This window comes from Sminthopsis crassicaudata, chromosome 4 (assembly GCF_048593235.1).
Source record: "Sminthopsis crassicaudata isolate SCR6 chromosome 4, ASM4859323v1, whole genome shotgun sequence".
NCBI classification, from domain to species: Eukaryota; Metazoa; Chordata; class Mammalia; order Dasyuromorphia; family Dasyuridae; genus Sminthopsis; species Sminthopsis crassicaudata.
This window is the reverse complement of record NC_133620.1, coordinates 61,711,362-61,737,469: the sequence shown is the minus strand read 5'-3', so window position 1 is coordinate 61,737,469 and position 26,108 is coordinate 61,711,362. Positions and strand designations below refer to the sequence as shown.

The following is a 26,108-nucleotide window of genomic DNA, read 5'->3' as shown; positions in this document are numbered from 1 at the left end:
GATGAATGGTGAAAATTATCCATGTATATATTTTGAAAATAAAAAGCTTTAATTCAAAAAAATTCCTAAACTGCTTTTTTTTTTTTTAATTTTCTGTAAAAAAAAAAATGACAAAGTATATTTGTGAAAGGGCTCAAACTTTCTCCTGGCCCAAATGAACTTTAAAACTTCTGTACTGATTAATCAACTGCTTGGCTTCAATCTTTGCTTAACCCTTAGGGGCCGGTCATCAACCTTTGATCTCAGTACTCCCCTTCCTGGCTCTCTGGGCCACCCCCAACCTCCGGGAATTTCAGCCTATGTGAAGGGAATGAATCAGTGCCCAGGAATACACCAGTCTCCATTTTCTCAGGTCTGAAGAGGATGTTAGGCGCCATGCTTTTTCATGGGGAAGGACCTGGAGATGGTGGAGGAAGGTAAGAGGAATCTCCCTGTAACATTTCCTCAGTGGGATTTCTGGTTTCTAAATGACAGCCACGTTGGGAGAGATGTCAGGTCTTACCTGGTCTGCCAGCTCCAGCAGATGGATTCCCCTTCCATACCCCAAAGGTCTTTTTGGAAGGTGGGACCCTGAAGAACTTTACCTGAAGTGGGGGGGGGAATAAAGCCTTTTCATGGACTTCCTAAACATGTTCAGTGAGCTAGAGAGGCCCTTCATTCTCTAGCTGGGGGGTAGCATGGCTTCTCATTTCTCTCTTTCTATTTTTCCCACACTAACTGTGCTTCTGGTCTGCAATCAGAAACAAATGGAAAGGAGAAAGACACAAGGAGATTAAGAATTATGAGATACCTTAGAGATCACCTTGAACGGCCTTTCTTCCACCTTAGAGAGTCCCTGACGTTTGGGCCATGCAACCTCTGCCTGGATGCTTCTTTGATGAATTTATTGACTCCTAAATTGTGGAGAGCTCCAATTGAGCCAGAAAATGCTGCACTTTCATTTCTACCCTTTGCCCCTGGTCTTGTCCTCTGGGGCATGAACATTTCACATGAACATCTTTCAAATAACTGAAAATAGTACTACATCCTCTCCTTCCTCTCTAAGGCCTTCGCCAATTTTTTTTAATGTTTCAAACGCCATACAGCACAGTTTCTAGATTCCTCACCATAAGGCCCTCTTCCATTAAACATGTTAATGTCCCATCTAAAATAGGGCACCCTGAATGGAATGTTTCCAGTGTATTGGTCTAAATTCTTGGGGGGCCCAACATGGCTCAGTGTTTTGCAGAGGACAGGAATTTAATAAATGCTTGAGTATGGTGAGACTTAAAAAAACAAACAAACACATAAATAAACTCATTCAGGCTGACAGCTTTTCTAAGCTTAGTTTTCCAGATATCTGGGAGCACCACCCAAAACAGCTGATTTAAATACTCCCCAGTCCATCTGTGATTTCCTTAACGTAAAGAAGTCCAGACAAACAAATTCCCTTTACCAAAGCGGATCCACACTAGTCTTGCAATTTGTAGTCCCAAAGAGTTGCCCGGGGCATCGTGAAGTTAGGAGATTCCCAAAGGCATCAGGTCTTCCTGGAGACTAACCTTTCTCTCTATGACTCCATCCAATTAACATTTATGAAGCACTTACTGTGTGCTGGGGGCTGTATTAAGCTACAAATAAGAGGGAAAAAGGCAGTCCCTTCCTTCAAGAAGCTTACTTTCTAATGGTGGAAGGGACTGGGATTCTGGATAGCAGATTCTAGATCCACTTTATACAGTTTGAAATGTCAGCCTTTTAATAGTAAGGGACCCCACTTGACTTTTCCTGAGCTTTCAGTCTACTAAAATCCCGACGTCCTTGTCTCGCGCATTGGAGTTTGGTCTTGTCTGCTCTGTTCTGAGGGCTATCAGGGCCTTCAGATTTATTCCTCTGCAGCAAGGGGCAGCTAGGTGGTGCAGTGGAGAGAGGTCCAGGTATGGACTCAGGAAGACTCCTCTTCTTCATCTGAAAAAATCAGCTGGGGAAGGAAATGGCCAACCACTCCAATATCTTTGCCAAGAAAACTCCAGATGGGGTCACATGTTTTCCAAACATGTCTTGAAATTGTTAAAAATCTGGCCTTAGACACTTCCTAGCTGTGTGACCCTGGACAAGTAGTTTAGTACTGTTTGCCTCAGTTTACCCATGTGTAAAATGGAGTTAGAAATGGCAAACCCCTCCAGTATCATTGCCAAGAAAACCCTAAAATAGATTCACAAAAAGTCAGACACAACTGGAAGCTCCATCCTGTCCTTAGTCTTTTAAAATAACTTAAAAAAACAACTCTACAGAATTATAAATTTGTCTCCTTGCCTGGATGTAAGTTTTTTAGGTCTCAGCATTTTTCTCATTCCTCAATATATTTCACCACTTTAGCCGTGCCATTCTTCAGTCTGCTTTAATCTTTTGTGGCTGTTCTTAAGAGACAAGCTTCCTGTGGAGTTTCTGAGAAACCACATCTATTTCCTTATTGATCAGGCAGCTATACTTCCATACTACAACTGAAACATCTATAGCACGAGGATTTTCATTTCTGCGGGTTTCCCACGTATCAATCAATAAATACTTATTAAGTCCTATTATGTGTAAAACAGTCTCTGACCCTAAGGAGTATACAGTACAGTCTCATTAAGTCAAATGTCTTTTCTAGAATCTAAAACTAGGGAACAATTTGGGGGGATGGGGAGTGGATGAAGTAGGAAGGTGGGGTACTCATTGTGCTTGCCCCTTGTGTTCCTTTGCTTCTAGCTATGGTTATGTTTTCTCCCTTTACCCTACTCTTCCCTCAAAGTCTTTCCAACTCTTTATGATCCCACTTGGCAAAGATATTGGAGTGGTTGGCCATTTCCTTCCCCAGTTGGTTTTTCAGATGAGCAAGAGGAGTCTTCCTGAGTCCTTACCTGGAACTCTATCCACTGCACCACCTGGCTGCCCCTTATTGCAGAGCAACAGTCAGTCAATGCTCAATTCATTTCAAAAAAGTGCCTCTTGAATGAGTTCTCCCAGGATACCTTGCCTCTCAGCTTGTTGAGATCTCTTTGTTCTTTCAGTAGATGTCAAATCAGATGTTTTCTCCCTCCCCTGGTGGGTGAAGATCAGAACAGTAAAGATAGGATGTTCCTTGCAGGTTCTGGAGTGCTTTGCCATTTCTTTCTCCAGTGGATTAAGGCAAACCGAGGTTACGTGACTTGCTGACCAGGATCACACAGCTACTTACTCAGTGTCTGGATTAGAACTCTGAATTAGAAGTCCTCATTCTGTCCATTGAGCCACCTCGCTGCCTCTGCCTGAGAACACAAATGCTTAATAACTTATTACTCATTTGATTGATTGAACAGGGAAGGCAGGAGGCTTCTCAGGGAGCATACCCTTTGATCAGCTGATGTCCTTTAGAATGTGTTTTATTAGTGGCTTACCTTCTGACCTCTGCTTCCCCGGCATGAAGTGAATGATTAGTCTATACTGGGAATCTGGGGATCTTCCTGTAGACAGAATGGAGATTTAATGAATATAATATCCTCTAGTTTCTATTCTCTATCCACTCGGATATAGTCTACACATTTCTTCCAGGGTAATCTTCCTCAAGACACAGAATCATAACATTTCAGAATTTGGAGAGGTCATTTTATCAAATTTCCTACTGCAGCCAGGCTCTCTAAAAGCAGCTTTAATATAAGGTCCAATTTCTGCTTAAACAATTCTAGTGACAAGGTGAAAAGTCATTATTCTGCTGAAGCAGTCTATTGATGAAGACTTCTAATTGTTCCTTGCATTAAACTGAGACATTTCTCTTTGTAATTTCTAGTCCCATTATCTTCCTTGAGTGACATAAAACAACTTTCCTCCCTCTTGAAGACAGTTATAATATCACGTTTTAGTATACTTTTTTTCCTAGATTAAACACCCTCAATTTTGTAGGTCTCCATTTTCATTTAATATGGTTCACAGGCCCTTTAACTTCCTTGTCACTCTGATATAGACACACATTTATCTGTATGTACACACACACAGACACACATATGCTATGAATTGTTGAAAAATGTGCTCCTTGACTTGGACACATTAAGGGGTACCGTCAATGGAGAACTGTAGTCTGGGAAATCTCAACTCAAATCTCTGTCTCAGATGCTTGGACAGTCACTTAGTTTGCCTGTCTCGGTTTCTTCATCTGTGAAGTAATAATATATGTGTATCTATATCAGGGTGACAAGGATGTTAAAGGGCCTGTGAACCATAGTAAATGGAAATACCTTAAAGGATTGTTGGGTTCTATAGAAATGTTAGCTACTGTGGTTTATTATTAGCCCTCAAAGTAATATTGCAGACATGGACTGCCCAGTGCACAATAAAACATTGGGCACTTTTTTTTTCATTAATGGAAATAATTTTTTATTAATTTTATAATTATAATTTTTTGACAGTACATATGCATGGGTAATTTTTTTTACATTATCCCTTGTACTCATTTCTTTTCCGAATTTTCCCCTCCCTCCCTCTATCCCTTCCCCTAGATTACAGGCAATCCCATACAACATTGGACACTTTTGATAGGGATGCTCTAATAGAAGAGGTTTTCCAAGTATAATATTTAGATTCTCACAGTCTCTAGGACCCTTTTAGTTGGTCTTTGAGACCAAAAATATTTTTATGATGATACTAAGATGTTTTAATGTCTAATATGAGAAATATTGCTATAAAGCCCCTAGAAACAAAATATCTTTGGCAATCCTCAGGAATCTTGAAGAATGTAAAGGATTCTTAAGATCCCAAATTTTGAGGATGGTTATTATAACAGAATCAAAGCATCTCGTAGCAGAGAGGGACCTTCATATCATTTAGTGCAGTCTACCCTTCAGCAAGAATTCCCTCTGTCAATATTCCTGATGAGTCACCACCTGGCACTTGCTTGAAGAACGTGAGCGAGGGGGACCCCACTGCCTCCTGAGTGAGCCCTGTTTTTCGTTGTTATTCAGTCGTGTCCAATTTTTTTGCGACCCTGTGCCTCTCGGCACACTGATCATGTTTGTGAAGTTTTCTTAGCAAAGATATTGGAGTGGATTGTCACCTCCTTCCCCAGTGGACTAAGGCTAATAAGTTAAATGATTACCCAGAATCCCACAGGTAAAGTTTGGGATCAAATTTGAGCCCAATGCCCTACTTCCTGAGCCTCCATCTAGCTCCCTTTATTCCATTTTTGGATAACTAATTTTAGGGATGTTTTTCTTTACACTGAGTCTAAATTAGAGGCAACAACTTCACACAGAAAACTTGGAATGAGGTCAAACTATTCAGACATTAGCTGTGTAACCCTGTGCAAGTATTGCTTAACTTTTGGCTGCCTCAATTTCCTCATCTGTGAAACGGGGTCATAACAGCACCTACTTTCCAGGGTCGTTATGAGGACCAAATGTGATAACATGTAAAGAGCTTTGTAAACTTTTTTAAAAATTTAACTCTTCTTTATTACTTAAGATGTAACACACCAGAATCTCAGAGAGGTATTTGATACATTATACTTATTTGCTAATATTCAAAAAAACCAGGGGGCAAATTATGGCTTGCACAGAACAGGACTGTGTGCAAAATAAATGTAACCAGCAAGCAACAACTGTTTCCTCCCAATTTTGTCACTGATTATTCTTGCCCTATGGGGATTTATAAATTCAAGTTTCAAACAATTTTTTTTTAATTCATTTTTCCAAATTATCCCCTCCCTCCCTCCACTCCCTCCCCCCGATGGCAGGTAATCCCATACATTTTACGTGTGTTACAATATAACCTAGATACAATATATGTGTGTAAATACCATTTTCTTGTTGCACATTGAATATTAGATTCCGAAGGTATAAGTAACCTGGGTAGATAGACAGTAGTGCTAACAATTTACATTTGCTAAGTTTCAAACATTTTAAAAAGTCTAAGTATAACTGCCCTTCCATGTGATTTCCTAGAATGAAAATATAATATATTGCATTGTAACTAAATTTTTACTTAGCAAAATATCCCCCAAACTCAATTCTACCAGATCTTTTATATAAAGACATGGAGCCAGCTTTTCTCTCTTCTATTTCCTGAAATCCTGAAGTAACTCCCTTATAGCTTTACTATTCTTCCTTTGTATAATTCCGTCTACAATATTAATAGAGAATCAGTGTGTGATTCCATTCAACGGAGAACCAACCATCTACCCCTTGGAGTCAAATGGCTCCGGATGTAGGATAGCATTCCTTTGTGTCATAATTAAATCCTATAAACATTCTGCAGCTAAAATATATTATGTAAATCTCTGTATTACCTACAGCTAGTATCTCTTCTCTATAAACCTGTTTATTAAATTTCTAAATGACCTAAACTAAGTGAATATTTTTCCATAAGTTTTTATGGTCATATCCTCTTTTATTTAGTGCTTTGTAATGTGCTATATAAATGTTTCTTCTCTTCCTCCTCCTTCTTTTCCTAACTTGTACCTTCTGCAAGCTGTTCTCACACTCCAGAAATCTTGCTGGCTTCCTTCAGTTTCCCTTGAAATTCCAGCATCTATAAAAAGCTGTCTCCTACTTCCCAAAATGATAGTGCTTTCTCCCCAAGATTATCTCCAGTCTAGCTTGTGTAGATCTCATTCTTACACAGTCATTTGTGTGTTGTCTTCCCTATAAAACTGGAAGCTCTTCGAGGGCAGAGACCGTATTTCACCTTTCTCTGGATGCCCAATGTACACTGGGCACATAGGGACCACTTAAATGCTTGCTGACTTGCTATCTGAAAATTTTTAGCATTTCATGGTGGAGTCACAGTTCCTGTCCTGTGTGAGAAAAGAGAATTAATGGAAGGCTATCAGTTTTTTCCTGTCTCCTGTTCCATTTTCTGAGAACTGCCAGTCCAAAAATTTCCAGATTGAGGACCTAAATGCTGTTCTTCTCTTTCTAAGGGAGCTCCCCTGGGATGCAGTTTATCTGCCTCATAGGCTGCTGAGTCTGCCAGGATGGGAGGGAGTGGAAATAAAGCAATTTAGAGGGGAAAAAAATCTGGTTGTCTGATTTCAAAAGCAATTAAAAAGATATGGCTATTTACAGACCCATATACCTCTATCTTTATTGCAGTAATCCACAGACATACGTGGCTTGAAGATAAGAGAAGAAAACAAGCAGACTTTTGCAAAAGATTTTCGATCACATCTTTACAATCACACAATTGCTTGAAAGATGTATAGCCATGGTGTTAAACAGAAATAGACACGAGAACTGCTAAGCAGGAATCTACCCATACGTAGCTACTCTCAAATGACATATACGTGTTTATCGTATGTATAAATGTATATACAGAATGCTGGCTGTCTTGCAGAGGGGGAAAGGAAGGGAGAGAGGGAGGGAGAAAATTTTGGAGCTCAAAATCTTACAAAGATGAATGTTGAAAATTATATGAAATTGGAAATAAAGATATATAATATAAGGCAAAAAATCCAAACCAAACCAAATCTATATTGCTCCAAATGGAATGGGGAAGAAGTTGAGTATAAACAAAAAAGCTAGGTGCAGAAAGCCAAGTTATTCTCTCCCATCCACTTGGCCTACATTCTTGTTTTTATTATGCTAATTAGTTAATAACAAAGCTCTGAATTTTTGGCACAAAATTTGGTAGAAAACCTTGCAATTTCCCCTATCCAATTTTCTTGGATAATTGCTGTTCATGGAGGATGATGGTACATAAACCATAACCACACAGGAAGATGAACGCTGTCATTTTGACTTTAGGAAGTTTTGTGGTGTTTTTATAACCCCCCAAACTCTGTCAAAAACAAAGACTCAATTTTTTTAACATCAATATTTTTCCAGTGATTCCCAAAGAAGTACAAGTCAGGAGGTAGCACCGTTTATGAAAAATTAAAGATCACCTTGAACATGATTAGGCCATAACAGGTTAAATCAATGAATTTTACAGGAGGAGCAATATAAAGGCCATTTTTGTTGCAGAGATAGGACTAGAAAAGGAGGCATGTTGGCCATGTAATGAGAATGAGGAATAAGCTAGTAAAATAACTCCCCTGATATACACACAGTATTAACAGTTAAAAAGGAAAGCATTGAAAGGATTATTAAAAATGTAAAAAAAAAAAAAGACAAAGGAAAGTATTAGGCAGCTGGTGATTGTCCTATGGAGGACACAAGAGTCACCCAAAAGAAGAGGCTTGGGTGGGTTTGAAGTGTTGGGAAAAGTGTTCATATAGACGAGGTCACAAGTCCATCAATATCAAAGTATTGACACCCTGGAGAGCGTCTAGTAGAGAATGGCCAAGATGGCGGGGGAACTGGGGACCATTTGGGGATCTGAGGATGACTTGGTAGATGATAAAAAGCAGGATCTGGTAAGTTTGCCATCATTTAGAGAGTTTTTGGGGGAAGTCTGGATGATCAGTTTGGGTATCATTGTAGAGAAGATTTCCTGCTCTAGTATGGCGGGTCATAGGACCCAGAGCTGGAAGGAATCCAAGAGATCAACTAGTGAAAGCCTCTGATTTTACAATTGAGCAGAATCTTAAAGAGCTAAGTTTCCTTTCAATTTTGAAATTCTGTGATTTCTATAAGATGTTCTGTGCATATCAGCGGATATGTTCTCCTTTGCAAAGAAAACCACTGTTCAACCATCAATTGGGAATGCACTGGGAATTTTTTGGTTGGTATTCCAGGAATGGAGTTGTTTCTTCTAATCTGGCTATATTCTTACCTGTTCCCCCTTGTAACTAGTGCCTATGAGCTTGAATCAGAACTATCATTCATGACAAAGGGAGGCACAGTAACTAGTTCTTACCCTTAGGAGAGGCCTTATTTATGTGAAGGCAGTGATTGTCTTGTGACTCTTTTTGTATTTTCAGTGTTTAGTACAATGCCTGGCACACAGTGGGAACTTATTACTTATTGATTGATTGATCAAAGGGGAAGTCTGAGAAAAGACAGGGAAATTGAATGGAACTACCCAAAAAATTTAACATACTTCATGAAGGCAACTGAAAATAAGATTTGCATCATGAGTCAAGACTGAATTCTTTTGTCCTCTTCTATAGTAAACCCTATGTTAGTTCAGCAATGTTGGGAAATGAAATGCTTTGACTAATCCAAAGTTCTGGCAAAAGAGTTGTCATTTTTGGCAATTTATAAAGTCATAGAGAAATATATTTAATACTAAAACCATCCTTAAGGTAAAATGATTTTTGATCAGTTGAAGGAATTGGGGGTGTTTGATCTGCAGTAGGGGAGGCAGTTTAAGGATCCGAAAGAAGGTCATGTCTCTATCTATGATTCTGGATTAGATTTTTTTCTATTTAGTCCCAGAGGAAGGGTCAGAGAGACAGATTTCTGGTGATGTATCCTTACAAAGGAATGGTTTTCTTATGAGTCAATAGGCTCCCCATCGTCATGAGTCATTAAGCAAAAAAGCTGGGTTCTTCTTCCTTAGGCTGTTACAGAAAGGGTTAATGGTCAGGGGTTTGAATTAGAGTGTAGGATGTCCTCGATGAGCCTGAGATTCTATAATTCTGCTTTTGTGGTTGACTGTTTAGAAGGCACCTCAGGAGCTGCAGACATTAAGGACTGTCATCATGGTACTGTTCATGTAGAAATAACAGATAATTCACGTAGATTTTGGCTGATAAAATGCTTGATAAAATTGTTTTTACTAAATGTGAAATTTAAACCTGGGTAGCTAATAGTTAGCATTTATATAGTGCTAGGTGGCACAGTGCACAGAGCTTCAGGCCTGGAGTCAGGAAGACTCAACTTCTGAGACCAAATCTGACTTCAACCACTTACTAGCTATGTGACCTTAACCCTGTTTGCCTCAGTTTCCTTATCTGTAAAATGAGCTACAGAAGGAAATCAGACACTTACTGGCTGTGTGACCTTAACCCTGTTTGCCTCAGTTTCCTTATCTGTAAAATGAGCTACAGAAGGAAATCAGACACTTACTGGCTGTGTGACCTTAACCCTGTTTGCCTCAGTTTCCTTATCTGTAAAATGAGCTACAGAAGGAAACCAGACACTTACTGGCTGTGTGACCTTAACCCTGTTTGCCTCAGTTTCCTTATCTGTAAAATGAGCTACAGAAGGAAATCAGACACTTACTGGCTGTGTGACCTTAACCCTGTTTGCCTCAGTTTCCTTACCTGTAAAATGAGTTACAGAAGGAAATGGCAAACACTTCAGTGTCTCTACAATATTACCCCTTTAATAATGGGCAGCTAGTTGGTACAGTGGGTAAAACCAATGCACTTGGAGACAAGAAAACAAGTTACCTTAGACATTAACTGTGTCTCAGTTTTCCCACCTGTAAAATGGGGATAAATAATAATACCTGCCTTTCAAAGTTGCTGTGAAGATCAAATGAGATAATATTTGTACAGTGCTTTGCCAACTTTACAATGCTATATTAAAAAAATTGTTTAGAAGTTTTTAGTTCAGTCTGATTGTGACATCCTTTGAGGATTTCTTTGCAAAGACACTGAAGTGGTTTGCTATTTCCTTACTAGCCATGTGACGTTGGGCAAGAAATTTAACCTGACTCAGATTTGGTTTCTTCATTTTTAAGTTGGAAATAATAATAGCCTTACCTCACTGGGTTATTATAGAGATCAAACAAGATAATGTAAGTAAAGTCTTTTTGCAAACTATAAATGATGCTTATTGAAATGTGACTTATTATTTTTCTCCTTTGTAGCATTGTACAAACTTGGAAGGAACACCTTCCTCCTGCTTGACAGAATCCCAAACTTCTTTCAAAACTTATCCTAGGGCCAGCTTAACCTAGCTAGCTCATCTAGTAGATAGAGCACCAGCCCTGAAGTCAAGAGGAGCCGAGTTCAAATCTGACCTCAGACACTTAACACTTCCTGGCTGTGTGACCCTGGGCAAGTCACTTAACCCCAATTGCCTCAGCAAAAACAAAACAAACACCCCCGCCCCCCACAAAACAACAACAAAAACTTATCCTATCCCCATCTTTTACTGAAAGTCTATCCTCATCTTCTTGACTGGAATTACCTTCCCTCACTTCCCTGAAATTTTAGAATTTCATGGTTAGAAAGGTGATTTAAGCCAATTCTATAGAATTGTTATGGAGAAAGCCATCTGTATCCACAGAGAGGACTATGGGGACTGAATCTGGATCACAACATAGCATTTTCACCTTTTGTTTTGTTATTTGTTTGATTTTTTTTTCCTTTCTCATTTTTTCCCCTTTTTTGATCTGATCTCCATATGATAAATGTGGAAATATATACAGAGAATTGCACTTGTTTAACCTATATTGGATTATTTGCCATCTAAAAGAGCGGGAAGATGGGGAAGGAAAGAACAATTTGGAACACAAGATTTTTCAAGGGTGAATATTGAAAATGATCTTTGTATGTATTTTGAAAAATAAAAAGGTATTATTTCATAAAAAAGAAAAAGATTAGAATAAAGGTTCTATGAGTTAGAATAAAGGAGAGTAGGATGAGAGTCAAATTTGTACTCTGGAGAGCCTTCAAGGTCAAGGTCAGTTTGGGTTCCATTCTTTTAGTAATGGGCAATCACCAAAGGGTTCTGAGTAGAGGTGAGAATCACAGTATTAGTGGGTGGAGATGGGTGGTCTGGATACAGGAGAAGCAGGAGATCTAATCACTGAAGTAGCTATTCAAGTTGTCAGAGATCTGTGGGATGAAATCAAGGGTCCCATCAGCTTTCTTGACTTTCTTTTATGGCTCTTTTAATTTTTCTAATAGTATTTTATTTTTCCAAATACATACAAAGATAGTTCTCAACATTCATCTTTTTTATTAAAGCTTTTTATTTTCAAACCATATTGGTAAATAATTTTTCAACATTGACCCTTATAAAACTTTGTGTTCCAATTTTCCCTCCTTCCCCCCAATTGGCAAGTAATCCAACATAAGCATACTTATTCTGCAATTATCTTGCTGCACAAGAAAAATTAGATCAAAAAGAAAAAAGATGAGAAAGAAAATAAAATACAACCAACAACAAAAAGAGCGAAAATGCTATGTTGTGATCCATACTCAGTTCCCACGGTTTTCTCTCTGGGTGTAGATGGCTTTCTTCCTCACAAAATCACTGGAACTGGTTTGAATCATCATCTTGTTGAAGAGAGCCCTGTCCATCAGAATTGATCGTTGTATAATCTTCTTGTTGTGTGGCTCTTTTTAGAAAGCTGTGCCTTCTTTCCTTGCTGCTCGCTGGCTTCTGGGGCTCCGTGAGCTCTCACTGGAACCCTGTGGGGGACATCTGCACCGCCAAGCCCCGAGACATTCCAGTGAATCCCATGTGCATTTACCGCCACCCCGAGAAGAAACTTTCGGAAGATGGGGGCTCGGAGCAGAAGAAAGCCCCAGAGTTGACCAACCCCCGCGTGTGGGAGCTGTCTGAAGCCAATTCCCGCTTTGCCACGGAGTTGTACAAGCAGCTGGCAGTTTCCAAGGACCACAATGAGAACATCTTCATGTCGCCTCTCAGCATCTCCACGGCTTTCGCCATGACCAAGCTGGGTGCTTGTAACAACACACTCAAGCAGCTCATGGAGGTAACAAAGAGTGATTGCTGGTCCGAGCTCCGCTCTGGTGCAAGGCTTCCACCAGCAGTCTGTGATCTCCTTTAAGTCTTCCCTTTATGAGCCTGAAGAGTTCTAGGGAAGCAGGCTACTCAGAGGAACAAAGTGCTAGATCTTTTTGTTTAAAAAAAATAATTTTGCAGGGGGGGTAATTAAGTGGTGAAGTGGATAGAATACCAGCTCTGAAGTCAGGAGGAAGGACCTGAGTTAAAATTTTACCTCAGACACTCCCTAGCTGAATGACTCTGGGCAAGTCACTTAACCTCAATTGCCTCAGAAAAGGAAAAAAAGAAAAGAAATTCTTTTGTCATGAGAATGATCACCCCGATTTATCATTGTGTTTCTTAAAGTGGGAGTGTTCCTCTACCCTCTCTTCTGCCTTGGGGCTTAGAGGGCCAGCTGTGGGAGAGCTTTGGAGGTAAAGAGTTCAGGTTGACCGGTAGTGAGAGCACTGCGTTCAGAGGCCCCGCTCAGGTCTTGTCCCTCTCGCCATATGCAAGACCTGGTCCTTGGTGTTGTGGGTACAAAGACAAAATTTTATAAATTTCTTTCTTCTGGGTGGATATGAAATGTAAACAGATATGTTTATTTGAGGAAGAGTAAGCAAACTTTTATAGCTAATTCTATGGATTCTATGGGTACAATTTCTTAACCTGGGGTCTATAAGTTTATTTTCTGGAAATATACTGTGTTTCAGTATAATTGGTTTCCTTTGTAACATTGTGTATTTCATTTTATGTATTTAAAAAACTTATTTTGAGCAGGTCCATAAGTTTCACCAGATTTCCAAAGGATCCAATGATATAAACAAGGTTAAGAACCCTTGTCTTAGGAAATGGCTCATGAAGAAAGCTAAGGATCTGAATCAAATCTGCCTACCAAGGCAGTGCCATACATACCACCAATTAGAAAATAACTCTTCTACTCTGAAAAAGGAGAAACCCCCTCTTCTTTTATTATATATTAAGTCAATTGCAACATTAAAAAACTAATTTTTACGATTTACAATAATACGATTACCAAAAGTTTAAAATTTACAATTTTAGCAATTATATTACATTACAAATAAATTTTTTTGAGTCCCAATTTGCTGCTCACCTCTAGCTCTTCCCTTCCCCATTGAGAAGGCAAGCAATATGAAAATCATTATACATGTGAAGTCATGTAAAACATTTTCATATTAGCCCATTTGTATAAAGAGAGAGAGAGAGAGAGAGAGAGAGAGAGAGAGAGAGAGAGAGAGAGAGAGAGAGAGAGAGAGAGAGAGGAAGGAAGAAAGGAAGGAAGGAGGGAAGGAAGGGAGGAAAGGAAGGAAGGAAGGAAGGAAAGAAGGAAGGAAAGAAGGAAGGAAAGAAGGAAGGGAGAGAGGGAGGGAGGGAGGGAAAGAAAGAAAGTAAAAAAATTCAGCTTCAGGCTGCTCTTAGAGTTCATCAGCTCTTTCTTTGGGTAAGGGCAGCATTTTTCATCATAGTCCTTCAGAGTTGTTGTAGATCTTTGTATTGCTGAGAATAGCTGTCTTTCATAGTTCATCATCTGACATTGCTGTTACTTCGTTCACTGATCTCCTGATTCTACTCACTTCACTTTGCATCAGTTCATGTAAGTCTCCCCAGGTTTTTCTGAAACCTCAATTTGTCCAAACATTCCCCAGTTCATGGACTTTCCCACAATGTCTAATTCTCTGCCACCACAAAAAGAGCCGATGTAAGTGGTTTTGTACAAATAGCTACTTTTCCTTTTTATTTGATCTCTTTGGGATGCGGATCTAGTAGTGGTATTACTGGATCAAAGGGTTATGCAGAGTTTGAGGATTAGTTTATTTCAGCAGGAGTTGGCTATCTGTACATGAATCTCATGTCTTCTTAGTCCCAGGTAGCTCTTTCTTCCTCCCTGCTCTCTAGACTGGCTACCCCTCAAATCTGCTTACATCAGTATAAGGAGAGTTGCCTCTTGTTTCCTATCACAAGCTAGAATAATAAAAGGTAGGAAAGTTGGCTGTGCTCTTGCACTTTAGAAGTAAAGCACATGGTTTTATTTGGGATGGCAGGATAGACTCCTTAAGGAAGGAAAGTCGGTATGTGAAGCTTGACTCTATTTCCCCTCGTTTCATATGAAAACATTTTTAACATGTTTTTAAAACTTTGACTTCTAGATTCTTTCCCTTCCTCCCTCACCATTCCCTTCCCATTGAGAAGGCACATGTAAAGTCATGTTTTGTTTTTTTTTAAACTACTTTTTAAATTTATTTTTATTTTTTAAAAAAATAATAATAGCTTTTATTTACCAGATATCTGCATGGGTAATTTTACAACATTGACAACTGCCAAAACTTTTTTTTTTTTCCAATTTTTCTCCTCCTTCCCCCCCCCGCCCCCCATGGCAGGTTGACCAATACATGTTAAATATGTTAGAGTATAAATTAAATACAATATATGTATACATGACCAAACAGTTGTTTTGCTGAACAAAAAGAATTGGATATAAACTCATATTGTGAAAGAAAACAGATTCCCCCCCAAAAAAAATCCACAAGAAAAATTAAGTTTTAAAAAAAAGTACGTGAAGCTTGAATCATTAATGGCCATGGCTATAATTCCACTTTTTTGGGTTTTTTTTGTTTTGTTTTGTTTCATTTTGTGGGGGAAGCAATCGAAGTTAAGTGACTTGACCAGGTCACACAGCAAGTAAGCTGTCTGAGGTCAGATTTTAAATTCAGGTCTTCCTCACTCCAGGACTAACGCTCCATCCACTGTGTCACCTAGCTGCCCCTTAATTTCACTATTTAATTTCTTTTTTTAAGAAGAGAAAGAACTTGAACACAAAGTCTCAACTATGGGAGAGGCAACCAAATGTTGGTGGAACGTCTTACTGCTGAGCTGGGAGTGCTGAATCAGACCTGAGTTTGAGCCTTGGTTTTTCCGTCTGATACCTGCACGAAACTTTGGCATATTATTTCATCTGTCTGGGTCTTGAGTTACTCATCTGTAAATAAAGGGGTTAAACTAGATCAGACCTTTCTAACCTGAAGTCTATAATCTTCTCTTAAAATAGATTTTAATTAAATATCATTTAATTATTTAAATATTATTTCATTTATTATATGATTTAAAAATAGATTTCACTGTAGTTGGCTTCCTTTGTAATCCCATGCATTTTATTTTACTTTATGCATTATCTGTTGGCTTTACCAAGCTGCCAGCATAGTACAAATACAGTTAAGATGAGCAATAGGTTCTGGTTCTGCGTTCCTGTGAACTCCTCTGTGGTTCCTGTGCTTGGTTTCTTCAGGTGTTCAAGTTTGATACAATTTCAGAGAAAACATCAGACCAGATTCATTTCTTCTTCGCCAAGCTGAACTGCCGGCTTTATCGAAAAGCCAATAAATCCTCTGAACTGGTGGCGGCCAATCGGCTCTTTGGAGAAAAGTCTCTCATCTTCAATGAGACTTACCAGGACATCAGTGAGGTGGTGTACGGAGCCAAGCTTAAGCCCCTAAACTTCAAGGTGAGTTGGACGGGAGCCATTCCTTCCCTCAGGAATCTCCCCAAAGCAGTGGAAGTCTTGTCAGAAGCAAGTACCCTCAGGATTTTTCCCTTGAAAATGTAGTGTTCTTTCTTTAAACAAGATGAACCTGAAATAGATGGATGAGAAGACTTGTCCCTGTGTTTTTATTTATTTTCTGTCCCGCAATTATTGGAAGATGTCTGAAGAAGCCTCCGTGAGTTTGGGCAGACATTCCCCCAACTCACTGATGGGTCCGAGCTCTGGCGGTCACCCTCCAGCTGGCTTGATCTGTGTGCTGAGAATGTACAAATGGAGGCTAATCTGTACTCTGCTTATATATACTATATTTAGAAACAAATGGACAAAACCTGGGGAAGCATGTACAAATCATCTTTGTTCTGTCTCTTTAGGAAAACCCGGAGCTGTCCAGAATGACCATTAATGACTGGGTTTCAAACAAGACTGAAGGGCTCATCACCGATGTCATTCCTAAGGGTTCCATCACTGACTTGACGGTCTTGGTGCTGGTCAACACTATTTACTTCAAGGTATTTAAAAAGCTCAAAGGTCTAATTCTCTCCCCACTCTCCCATGGGGAAGGTTTCGAGGGGAGAAAGAAGGTTCATCCAGAGATTTGGGATGATCTTTATTCTTGAAAAAAACACTATTGAATTTCAGTATATTTCCTGATCCTTGTGTTCAAGGCACTGTCCTAGGACCTATGGGGATAATTTAGATAATAGTTCCTGTGCACTAGAAAGGGAGATAAGTCATCAGACAAATAAATAGAAGAGTTACATGAATATATAAATATATATAGGTGTATATATATATGTATATATATATGTATGTATATATATCATCATCATCAACAAAATTAACATAAAGATTGTAATATCAATCAACTGTGTGTGTATAAACGTGTACACTTAGGCTTGTATGTAGATATACCAACTTGTACATTTTTGCACCTGTGTCAGATTCAAATAGAAACGGATCCCTGTGGGCAGCGTATTTAGTAAAGCATAGGCCAATGGGATCTGTGTTGTAATTGCATTTTTATTTTGCTAAGCGTTTCCCAGGTTCATTTTAATCTGGTTCTGTCTGGCTAATTCACGTCCTCTGTTGTATACTCTTTAGTCTCTTTATTAAAGAATTAAGTGGGGTGCTTTCTCCCTGGATCCCATCTTGACTCTAAAGAACACAATTAGCTAACAGCCAGGCTCTTGGTTTTGTCCTGATTATATCAACAGAGTTCAAGTTGACAGGAAATTTGGGAGGGCTTGAGCTCTAGGCCCAACAACGGGCAATGGGACTTTCATTTCAGAACGGAGCCTCACCAATGAGGTCCATCCCCAGAAGGTTGCCCAAAGTAATTTCTCAATAACTCTTGAAATGTGAATATGTCTCTGCCTTTGGAGGGTGAATTCCCCACTAAGGAAAACTTAAGTTTTTCAGGATATCAGGTTCACATATTAATGACAAAGATTGAGGTCCTCTCCATCTCTGGGAGCTACTTCAAGGACTCCACATATGATCCTACCTCCTTCAGTGTCATTGGCAGACCCATGAAGCCAGTAATCTTTAAGGATAGGAACCATTGTTCCAGAGGGCTGACTGAGAGGAGGGGGATGGACAGGACACTGGGGCAGTGTGGGAACAAAGGGCCAGGGACACTCGAGTCCCTCCTAGCAGCATCCGGCATATCTTGTATTTGCCATAACAAATGGAGAGAAGATCTCTCTATGGCTGCTCTCTGATGGGCCAAGGCCAGTCACCAAGGCCAGAAGCCAGTTGGGATGAAGACATGAACCTGTCTACTCAAAAAGAATAACTTCCATGCCTTTCCCTATTCCTTCAGCTGGCCATTTATGGGGAAAAAGGGACAAAAACAGAAATGCGACATGGCATATTGGGTAGAAAGCTGATTTAGTCAGCAGAACCTGGGCTCAAGAGCTATCTCTGACATAAAGGTCATGGCATAAATGGTCATGGGCAAACTGAATCCAGGCATCCAGGATTATAAATTATAAATTATAAAATTATAAATTGCTGAATAGTTGCCTCCTTAGGTATATAATAGAGGCTTAACAAATGTTTGTTGACTAACTACTTGCATTAGTAGAGGAAGATTCTCCAAACTAAGGAAATCACAGATATGGCCCCCCAAAAGCAAATAAATTAAGATGATTTTAAAATAATGGATGGCTCTGTAATTAATAATTAAATGCAACATCAACCCTTAGCCCCTGACAAATGTAGAAACTCAGTCACTCAAAGGTAACAGTTGCTTGGAGAGATGGAAGTTTTGCAATCTGGGTATCAAGAATCACTCAGACTCAATTTATATTTAGCTATAAAAATAATCTGGACTTTTTTATTTAGAGAAGCATAAAATCCTTTAAGGACCTTGTTAGTCATCTGGTCCAACTCTCTCATTTAAAGAATATTTTTATTTATTTCATGAAATATTTCCAATTACATGTAAAAATTTTTTAACAAACATTTAAAAAATTTTTTTGAGTTCCAAATTCCTTCTCATCCCCCTGCTCCTTCACTCTCGGTAGCATAGTGCATAGAATGCCACATCTAAAATAAGGATCTTTCAAATCCAGCCTCAGACCCTAGTATGATCCTTGGCAAGGCACTTAACCCTGTTTGCCTCAGTTTCCTGTTCTGTAAAATGAGCTGGAGAATGGCAAATCACTTTACTGTCCTTGTCTGCAAACCCCCCAAATAGGGCCATGGAGTTAAGACATGCCTGCAAAACAGCAGAACACCAACATACATGTGGAGTCATGCAAAACATATTTCCATATTAAAGAAAACACAGACCAAAAAAACCCAAGAAAATTAAGTTTTTAAAAAGTTTCCTTCAATTTGGCCCGAGAGTTTGTTAGTTCTCTATGTAGAAAAGGGTAGCATTTTTCATCCTATTGTCAGAGTAGTTCAGTTTTTCAGTTGATCAGCCTTGCAATATTGCTGTGACTGTGTACAATGTACACGATACTTGCATCAGTTCCTATAAATCCTCCCAGGTTTTTCTGAAACTACCCTGTTCATCATTTCTCACAGTACAGTGGTATTCCATGAAAATCATATAGCACAATTTGTTTGGCTATTTCCCAATTCTTGGGCATCCCCCTCAGTTTCCACTTCTTTGCCACCACAAAAAGGACTGCTATAAGTATGGATCCTTTGCCTTTTTCTTTGATATATAGACCTAATAGTGATATTTCAGGGTCAAAAAGTCCGCACAGTTTTATAGTCTATTGGGTATAGTTTCAAATTGTTCTCTAGAATACTTGGATCAGTTCACAACTTCACTAACAGTGCAATAGTGTCTCAATTTTTCCATACTTCCTCCAGCATGTCATTTTTTTTTCTGTCATGTTATTCAATCTGATAGATGTGAGGTGGTATCTCAAAGCTGTTTTAATTTGAACTTAATCAGGAATGATTTAAAGCATTTTTTCATGTGACTGTTGGCTTCTTTCTGAAAACTGCCTGTTCATTCCTTTGACTATGTCAACTGGGGAATGCTTATGTTTTAATAAATTTGGCTCAGTTCCCTATATATTTGAGAAATGAGAGCTTTGTCAAAGAAAACTGCTATAAATATTTTCCTCCAGGTTCCTATTTTCCTTTTAATTTTGGTTGCATTAGTTTTGTTTGTACATAAGTTTTTTAATATCATGTAATCAAAATGATCAATATTACTTCCCATAATCCTCTTTGGTTTGGTCATAAACTCTTTCTTTCCATATATCTGACATGCTTCTCTAATTCACTTACATCAGCCTTAGTGTCTAAATCATTCATCCATTTTGACCTTAGCTTCCAGCCCCATCATGTTAAGGAAACTGATGTCAGGCACCATTAGGGACTTGGCAAGGTCACACAAGTATTAAGATCGGAGCCAGGTTAAAGCCATAGAGAGACAGACAACGACAGAGACAAAAGCAGGCAGACAGGTCTGGCATTTATCGAGCACTTCCTATGTCCCAGCAGTAATGGGAAGCACCAGAGATCCAACTCCCGCCCCCACTTCTATTCTAATAGAGGAAAGAGAACACTTAAAGGGAGAGAATGGGAAAAGGGAGGACGGGGAAAGGCCTGGTTTGGAAATGGTGACCTGGGAAGTAATGAAAGGAACCAGTTCTGAACAAGAAAAAGTAAAAACTCCAGACCTAGAGACAGGCAGGCTGGGCACCTGGCCTGGAGTTAGGGGGACCTGCATTAAAATCCAGCCTCACTCAACCTCTGTCTGCCTCAGTTTTCCCTAAAATGAGGATTAATAATAGCACTTGCCTCCCAGGGTCATCTGGAGAGAAATAATTGTAAAGCACTTAGTAAAATGCCCGGCACACAGGAACATTATATACATGTTAGGTATTATAGTTATTATTATTATCCCTTTTATTATTAGTGGTCTTTCCAGAGTCACACCATCTCAGACGAATTCTCCCAGAGTCATTAGGAGAGAAATAATTGTAAAGCACTTAGTACAATGCCTGCCACATAGTAAGCACTCTATAAATGTTAGCTATTTTTATTATTGTTATTAGTCTTCTTCCCAGAGTATGACGCCATCTCTGACAAACTCAAAACATTTCCAACTTCTCTCTTCCCCAAGATTTCCAACTGGGTGATTCCTGGGACTGTGGGTATGAAGGGAATGGGAGATCAATTATCCAGCCCCTTTATGGCGGGGGATGGCAGGGGTCTAACTGGAAGCCCTGTCATTACCTCCTTGAGAATGGAGCTGCTTTCTTGGGGGGTGGGGGGGGCATTTTTCTAAGGGCAGGAGTCAGGTCTCCAGCCTCAAATTGAGAATGTAAAAGGCTGAGCCACCCTCTCCCCCCAGGGCTGGTGGAAGTCCAAGTTCAGCCAGGAGAATACCAAGGAGGAGCCCTTTTATAAGGCTGATGGGGAGCAGTGCTCGGCCCTCATGATGTACCAGGAGAACAAGTTCCGCTACAGTCATGTGAAGGGCAGCAGCCAGGTGGAGGTGCTCGAGCTGCCCTACAAAGGCGACGACATCACCATGGTGCTGATCCTGCCCAAGCTCGACAAGCCCCTAGACAAGGTGGAGAGGGACCTGACCCCTGACATACTCCGAGAGTGGCTGGAGAGCCTACAGGAAACCTTGCTGGCAGTTCACGTGCCCCGATTCCGGATTGAGGACAACTTCAGTGTGAAGGACAAGCTTCAAGAGATGGGCCTGGAGGATCTTTTCCACCCGGACCGGGCCAATCTGCCAGGTGAGTGGGAGCATTTTTGGGCTGGAGACAAGTGACAGATAGGTACCTGATTCTGAGTGCTCTTCCTCTTCCTCTGACATCCCCCAGCATGCTACAGTCACAAATGACAGAAAGAGAAATGGAAAAGTGTACTAAGGTTACTATTTATTTAATTTTTATTAAATTTTCAACATTTACATTTTAATATTTAAAATGTTAATATTTACTAAGGCAATGGCTATTGAATCAATTCGAAAAGTTTTCATGTTCTTTAACTGGTTCTAGTTTTATAAAATTTTACCTCTACTATCTTTTTAGAAGGAAGGAAACATGTATTTATTAGGACTTATGTGCCAGGTGTTATTAAATGTTTTACCATTATCTTCTTTGAGCCTCACAACATCCCTGAGAGGAAGGTGCTATTCTTTTGCCCATTTAACAGATGAAGGAATTAAGGCAGACAGAAGTGATTAGCTAGTAAGTATCTAAGGCCACACCTGAAGTCAAAAGTCTTAATTCCACGTTCAGCTCTATCCACTAGGTCACTCAGCTAACTCATTGAATGATGATTAATTTACTCTTCAAATCAATGGCTTACAATTTCCTTACAAGGAGTACAGACCGATATGTCCTTATCATCTGTCTCTTTGTGACTCCCATGAGGGTTTTCCTGGCTAAATGGTTGGCCATTTACTTCTCTAGCTCATTTATAGAACAGAAAACTGAGGCAAACAGGGTTAATGACTTGTTCAGGGTAACACATCTAGTGTCTAAGATCAGATTTCAACTCAAACCTATTTTTTAGACATGGCCAACAAGGGAATGTATTTTTGTCTTACTTTACTATTACATTTGTTACAGACTTTTTTTCTTTTTTCCTCCCCAATGTGTATATGTGAGATAAGATTGGAGGTAGAATAGGGAAGTTTTGGGTTAATTTAAAAAAATTGATTTTGAAAATAGCACAGAAACAATACAATACAGAAATAAAAAGATTAACTGAATCAAGTTTTATAAAATTTTTAAAATATATAAAATTACCTAAACCAAAAACTGAGCATTACAGATTATGACACAGAGCCAGGAGTCATTGTCTAAATGACTTTCACAATTATGTGCTTTTTCATTTTCCTCTTTGGGATTTGTCCAATTACGGTATTCTTTAAAATGTCAGGAGACGGGACATTTTTAATGCAGGAATTTGTCTGGATATGACTTTTATTCTATCTGGCAGTCTTGTCAATTGCTATCCCCTCTATTTACAAAGGGGATGATGGGTTTTGATCAAGATGATAAAGAACTCTCAGAGATGGCATGGCTTGGTTTTTTGTTTTCCAGAAATATAGCTTTTATGCCATTCTGTATTTGTGAACACAAATTTGAGTTCCTATGAGCCAGTTCGAATGATCCTAAGTATCTTTTTTTTTCCCTAAGTATCTTTCAATGTGTGATAAATATGTTGGTAATAATGTTGAGTGGGAAGGCTGGGTTCATTTAATTCAACTGAATAGGTACTAAGGCTTTTAAGTTCCTACTATGTGCGAAGCCTTTTTTAGAAACTCCTGATCTCTTTTAACTTGAGGGGATTCTCTCTTGGGAGTAACTAGCTCCTCTGTCTCAGGATATGATGCTTTTGTTGCTCTTTTTTTCCAGGGATCATTGCAGAAGGTCAGGGAGACTTGTTTGTTTCGGATGCATTCCATAAAGCATTTCTGGAGGTCAGTAAATCTCTGTCCTTTCCTCCTTTTTCCTGGCTATGATTCTCATAGATCTGAAACTCTGCAGCCTTGTTCCAAGGGTGACTACAGGTGTAGGCATATGGCAAAGGAAACTTCAATCATGATAACCAGCAGGGTCTCACCTATGCAAGTCATGGTTTACAACAGCTCCCTGGTCCCAAGCCACCAATTCCTCCTTCCCTTTGGGGCTAAGTGCTATTGCAATCCCTCAGAATTGCCCTTCTGACAGTGTCTAATGCAGTGAATCCTTTCCTTCTCCGTCTTCCACCATCCCTTAAAGTGTCCTTTACAGCTTTTTCAGAGAAAATGTAATCAACTAGTTTTGGTGTGTTGATAGGGTACCTACAATTTAGTATTTTGGCCTCCTTGATCTTGGATCTTAATAGGGAATTTCAAGGGCCAAATGGGTGAATCATGTGCACATTTTAGAGAGTGTGGCTGGTTGAGGTAGGGTAACTCTTTTTCTTGGAGTTGTGGAGTTAAGTGCTGCTCAGATGATAATATGGAAGCAACTATCTATTCCCTGTATAGTGGACTGACCCAAGTAATCAAAAGCAGTCTACCAGCTTTCCAGACAGGCAACTCTTAAAATAATGGCTTTTAACTATTGGGGATTCAGCAAAAATCAAAACACAATCTTTTTCCCTTACAAAAATTTAACCAGAATCAGGGAATCCTTATTATCAGTATCTGTAAGCTGCCAATAAAGGCCAAGTTCTGAATATAAAGTGGGAGGAAGTGAGACATCTCTAACCTTCAATCCCATCAAAAACAAAATGACATCTTGGTTCTGGCAGCCTTCTGCTAAAGATCCATGGTGTATAGCAGTGTTGTAACCTACCTGATAGATCTTGCTCAAGGTCAAAAAAAATCTGCTGCTACTGTTTCTTTCTATCCTTTCTCTCTCCCCACCAAAAAAAAAATCATATTTTATATATCAATCAATTAACAAGCTTTTAAGTGTTTCTCACATGATAAGCACTTGATGACTAGTCACAGAGCCTTCTTTGAAACAGCTAACGGCGTGATTGTTGAGGGACGGCTGTTTGCCTTAACTGATGCATTAAAGTATGCAAGGCACAATGTTGCCTTTTTTTTATACTGAAGAGAAACTTGGAACCCGAGAGAATTCCTTTTTTGTGAGTTGAAGAAAGAAGGCTTCCTTGTTTCCCTGATTTGGACATTTTGTATATAGTCATGTGCTTATATGTTGTGTTCTCCTCAATAGAATATAAACTCCTTGAAGGCAAGGGACGTCTTTGCATTTCCATCACCTAGAACAGTATAATACTTGGAGATTAATAATTGCTTGGGTTGATTGATACCGAAAGACAGAATCATACTATTTGGCTTAAGAAGGACTAAACCACTCTCTAAACTGCAACTGGTTCTCTGGTCTTTCAAAGCCAAATGTCTTCCCAATGCCTTCCAGTTGGTTCATTGTTCTCAGCTCAAATCACGGATGATACCACATGCGTAAAATTGTAAGCCCTATTTCCAAGTGTGTTGACTTTGATTTTGAATGACCCTAAAAGGCTCACTTAATCACTCAGTTAAGTTACTCACAAGTGGACCAGACATTAAGGAAGCTAAAGATACCAGAAAATATAAATGCAAGGTGTTTGTGCTTGGGAAGCTTTACAGTCTGGCCCTTTTTCTGACCAAATCCTTTACATCTGTCTCCTTACTGAACTGATTTGGGTTCTCCTTGGGGAAATTTGTTCCTATCAGCAGAAGCTGAAGATGATCTCAATTGATGCTGGTAATTCTATTCCCAGAACTCCAGACAGATTCTTCTGAACTATTTAGAGGCATTGGAATACCACTGGAAGAAACCGAAACACTAATTTACTTTAGACTACTTGTGGCCATTAAACCATAATATCAGTTCCCTGTGGGCTCAAGAAGTGATCCCCTATGAGGCCCCGAGAAGCTGCCATGGTCTGGGATCAGCTTAGAAACCTAAGGGCCACAGCTAATAAGAACTTAGTCTCTGGGGAAGTAATTCGTAGATCCTCATTTTGTGTGCGGGCCTTGAGAAATCTCTAGTTAAGCATTGTTCTAGTTTTTCTATTTGGCTCTGTGTCCATTATTGAGGATATGAAATACTCTGTTGCAATTTAGTTTTCACAAGAACGGTTGTTGCAAAAGCCCCAGTGAAGAAGCATGAGTTGACTGAGCTGTGTGGAAATCTATGGTAGTATCTAACCATATATAGTAAAAACACAGGGAATTTCATATGGAGAGGGACACAAAGAGCTTGCTCAAGTAGAATGAATAGATTCTTGGGGCCCAGGCCAAACATTTCTGGAGAAATCCCCTCTCTGCTGTGTCACCTCACTCTTCACCCCTCTTCTTAGGGGGACCTGTGAGAAGGCAAGAGAGAGTGTGCTTTTATTGCCCCTCTCCCCGGAAGGCCCATGCCCAGATTCCTCCAGGGAGAGCTAGTATAGCCCAAGAGCCCGGTGCGGTCAGAAAGGAGCCGCTGCCAGGTCTGCAGGCCTGAGGGACGGCAGTGGGAGGCGAGGCAGGGATTTCTGGGGATGCTTGGCCCACCTTGCAGTCTTGCCTGGAGGGAGCGCTTGAAGAATGGAGAAAAGGTGTGATTTCAGGTGACCCTAGTTTTCTGCCCTAGGAGGGTGGATGTGCTTCTGTAATGCAGTTATGCTCCATTCCTCCGGTTTCACTTGCGAGGACTCAATGCGCTTCCTGTTGGGAAGTAACTCAGCAGCATTTTAAAGAGCCTAAATGGCCAGCTGATGGGCTGCCAGCTAACGTGATCTCTCCCCCATCTAATGGCAGGTAAACGAGGAAGGCAGCGAAGCTGCTGCGAGCACTTCGGTGGTGATTTCTGGGCGTTCGCTCAACTTCAACAGGGTGACCTTCAACGCCAATAGGCCTTTCCTGGTTCTGATCAGGGAAGTTGCCCTCAATACTATCATTTTCATGGGCAGAATATCCAACCCTTGTACGAACTGAGGTACTCTTGCTCATCCGTACCTCTCCCTAGTGTGGTTTGTGGATACCAGTAAATAAAATGTTGACTATT

The 26,108-nt window shown here is 39.8% G+C and overlaps 2 protein-coding genes across 2 annotated transcripts in view; one reads left to right on the top strand and one right to left on the bottom strand.

Annotated features, from left to right (window-relative positions):
* Positions 1-277: 277 nt before the first annotated feature.
* On the top strand, positions 278-26,108 carry SERPINC1 (serpin family C member 1). The gene is made up of 7 exons (XM_074308380.1): positions 278-416; positions 12,174-12,546; positions 15,862-16,077; positions 16,488-16,625; positions 20,945-21,341; positions 22,974-23,038; positions 25,862-26,108. Exons 1-7 carry the CDS (start codon positions 364-366, stop codon positions 26,036-26,038), a joined length of 1,419 nt encoding a protein of 472 aa, XP_074164481.1. The 5' UTR covers positions 278-363; the 3' UTR covers positions 26,039-26,108.
* Positions 21,315-26,108, bottom strand: part of ZBTB37 (zinc finger and BTB domain containing 37) — a 35,911-nt gene continuing 31,117 nt past the window's right edge. Inside the window, exon 5 of the transcript XR_012489010.1 lies at positions 21,315-21,432. The gene's annotated coding sequence lies outside the window, so the exon portion shown is untranslated. The remainder of the gene's footprint in view (positions 21,433-26,108) is intronic.

Bases quoted from the DNA above. Each gene is read 5' to 3' on its own strand.
- SERPINC1 (XM_074308380.1), top strand. From the start codon at position 364: ATGTTAGGCGCCATGCTTTTTCATGGGGAAGGACCTGGAGATGGTGGA. The intron at 12,547-15,861 runs GTAACAAAGAGT...TGGTTTCTTCAG, and splicing joins CACTCAAGCAGCTCATGGAG to GTGTTCAAGTTTGATACAAT. The intron at 21,342-22,973 runs GTGAGTGGGAGC...CTTTTTTTCCAG, and splicing joins GGACCGGGCCAATCTGCCAG to GGATCATTGCAGAAGGTCAG.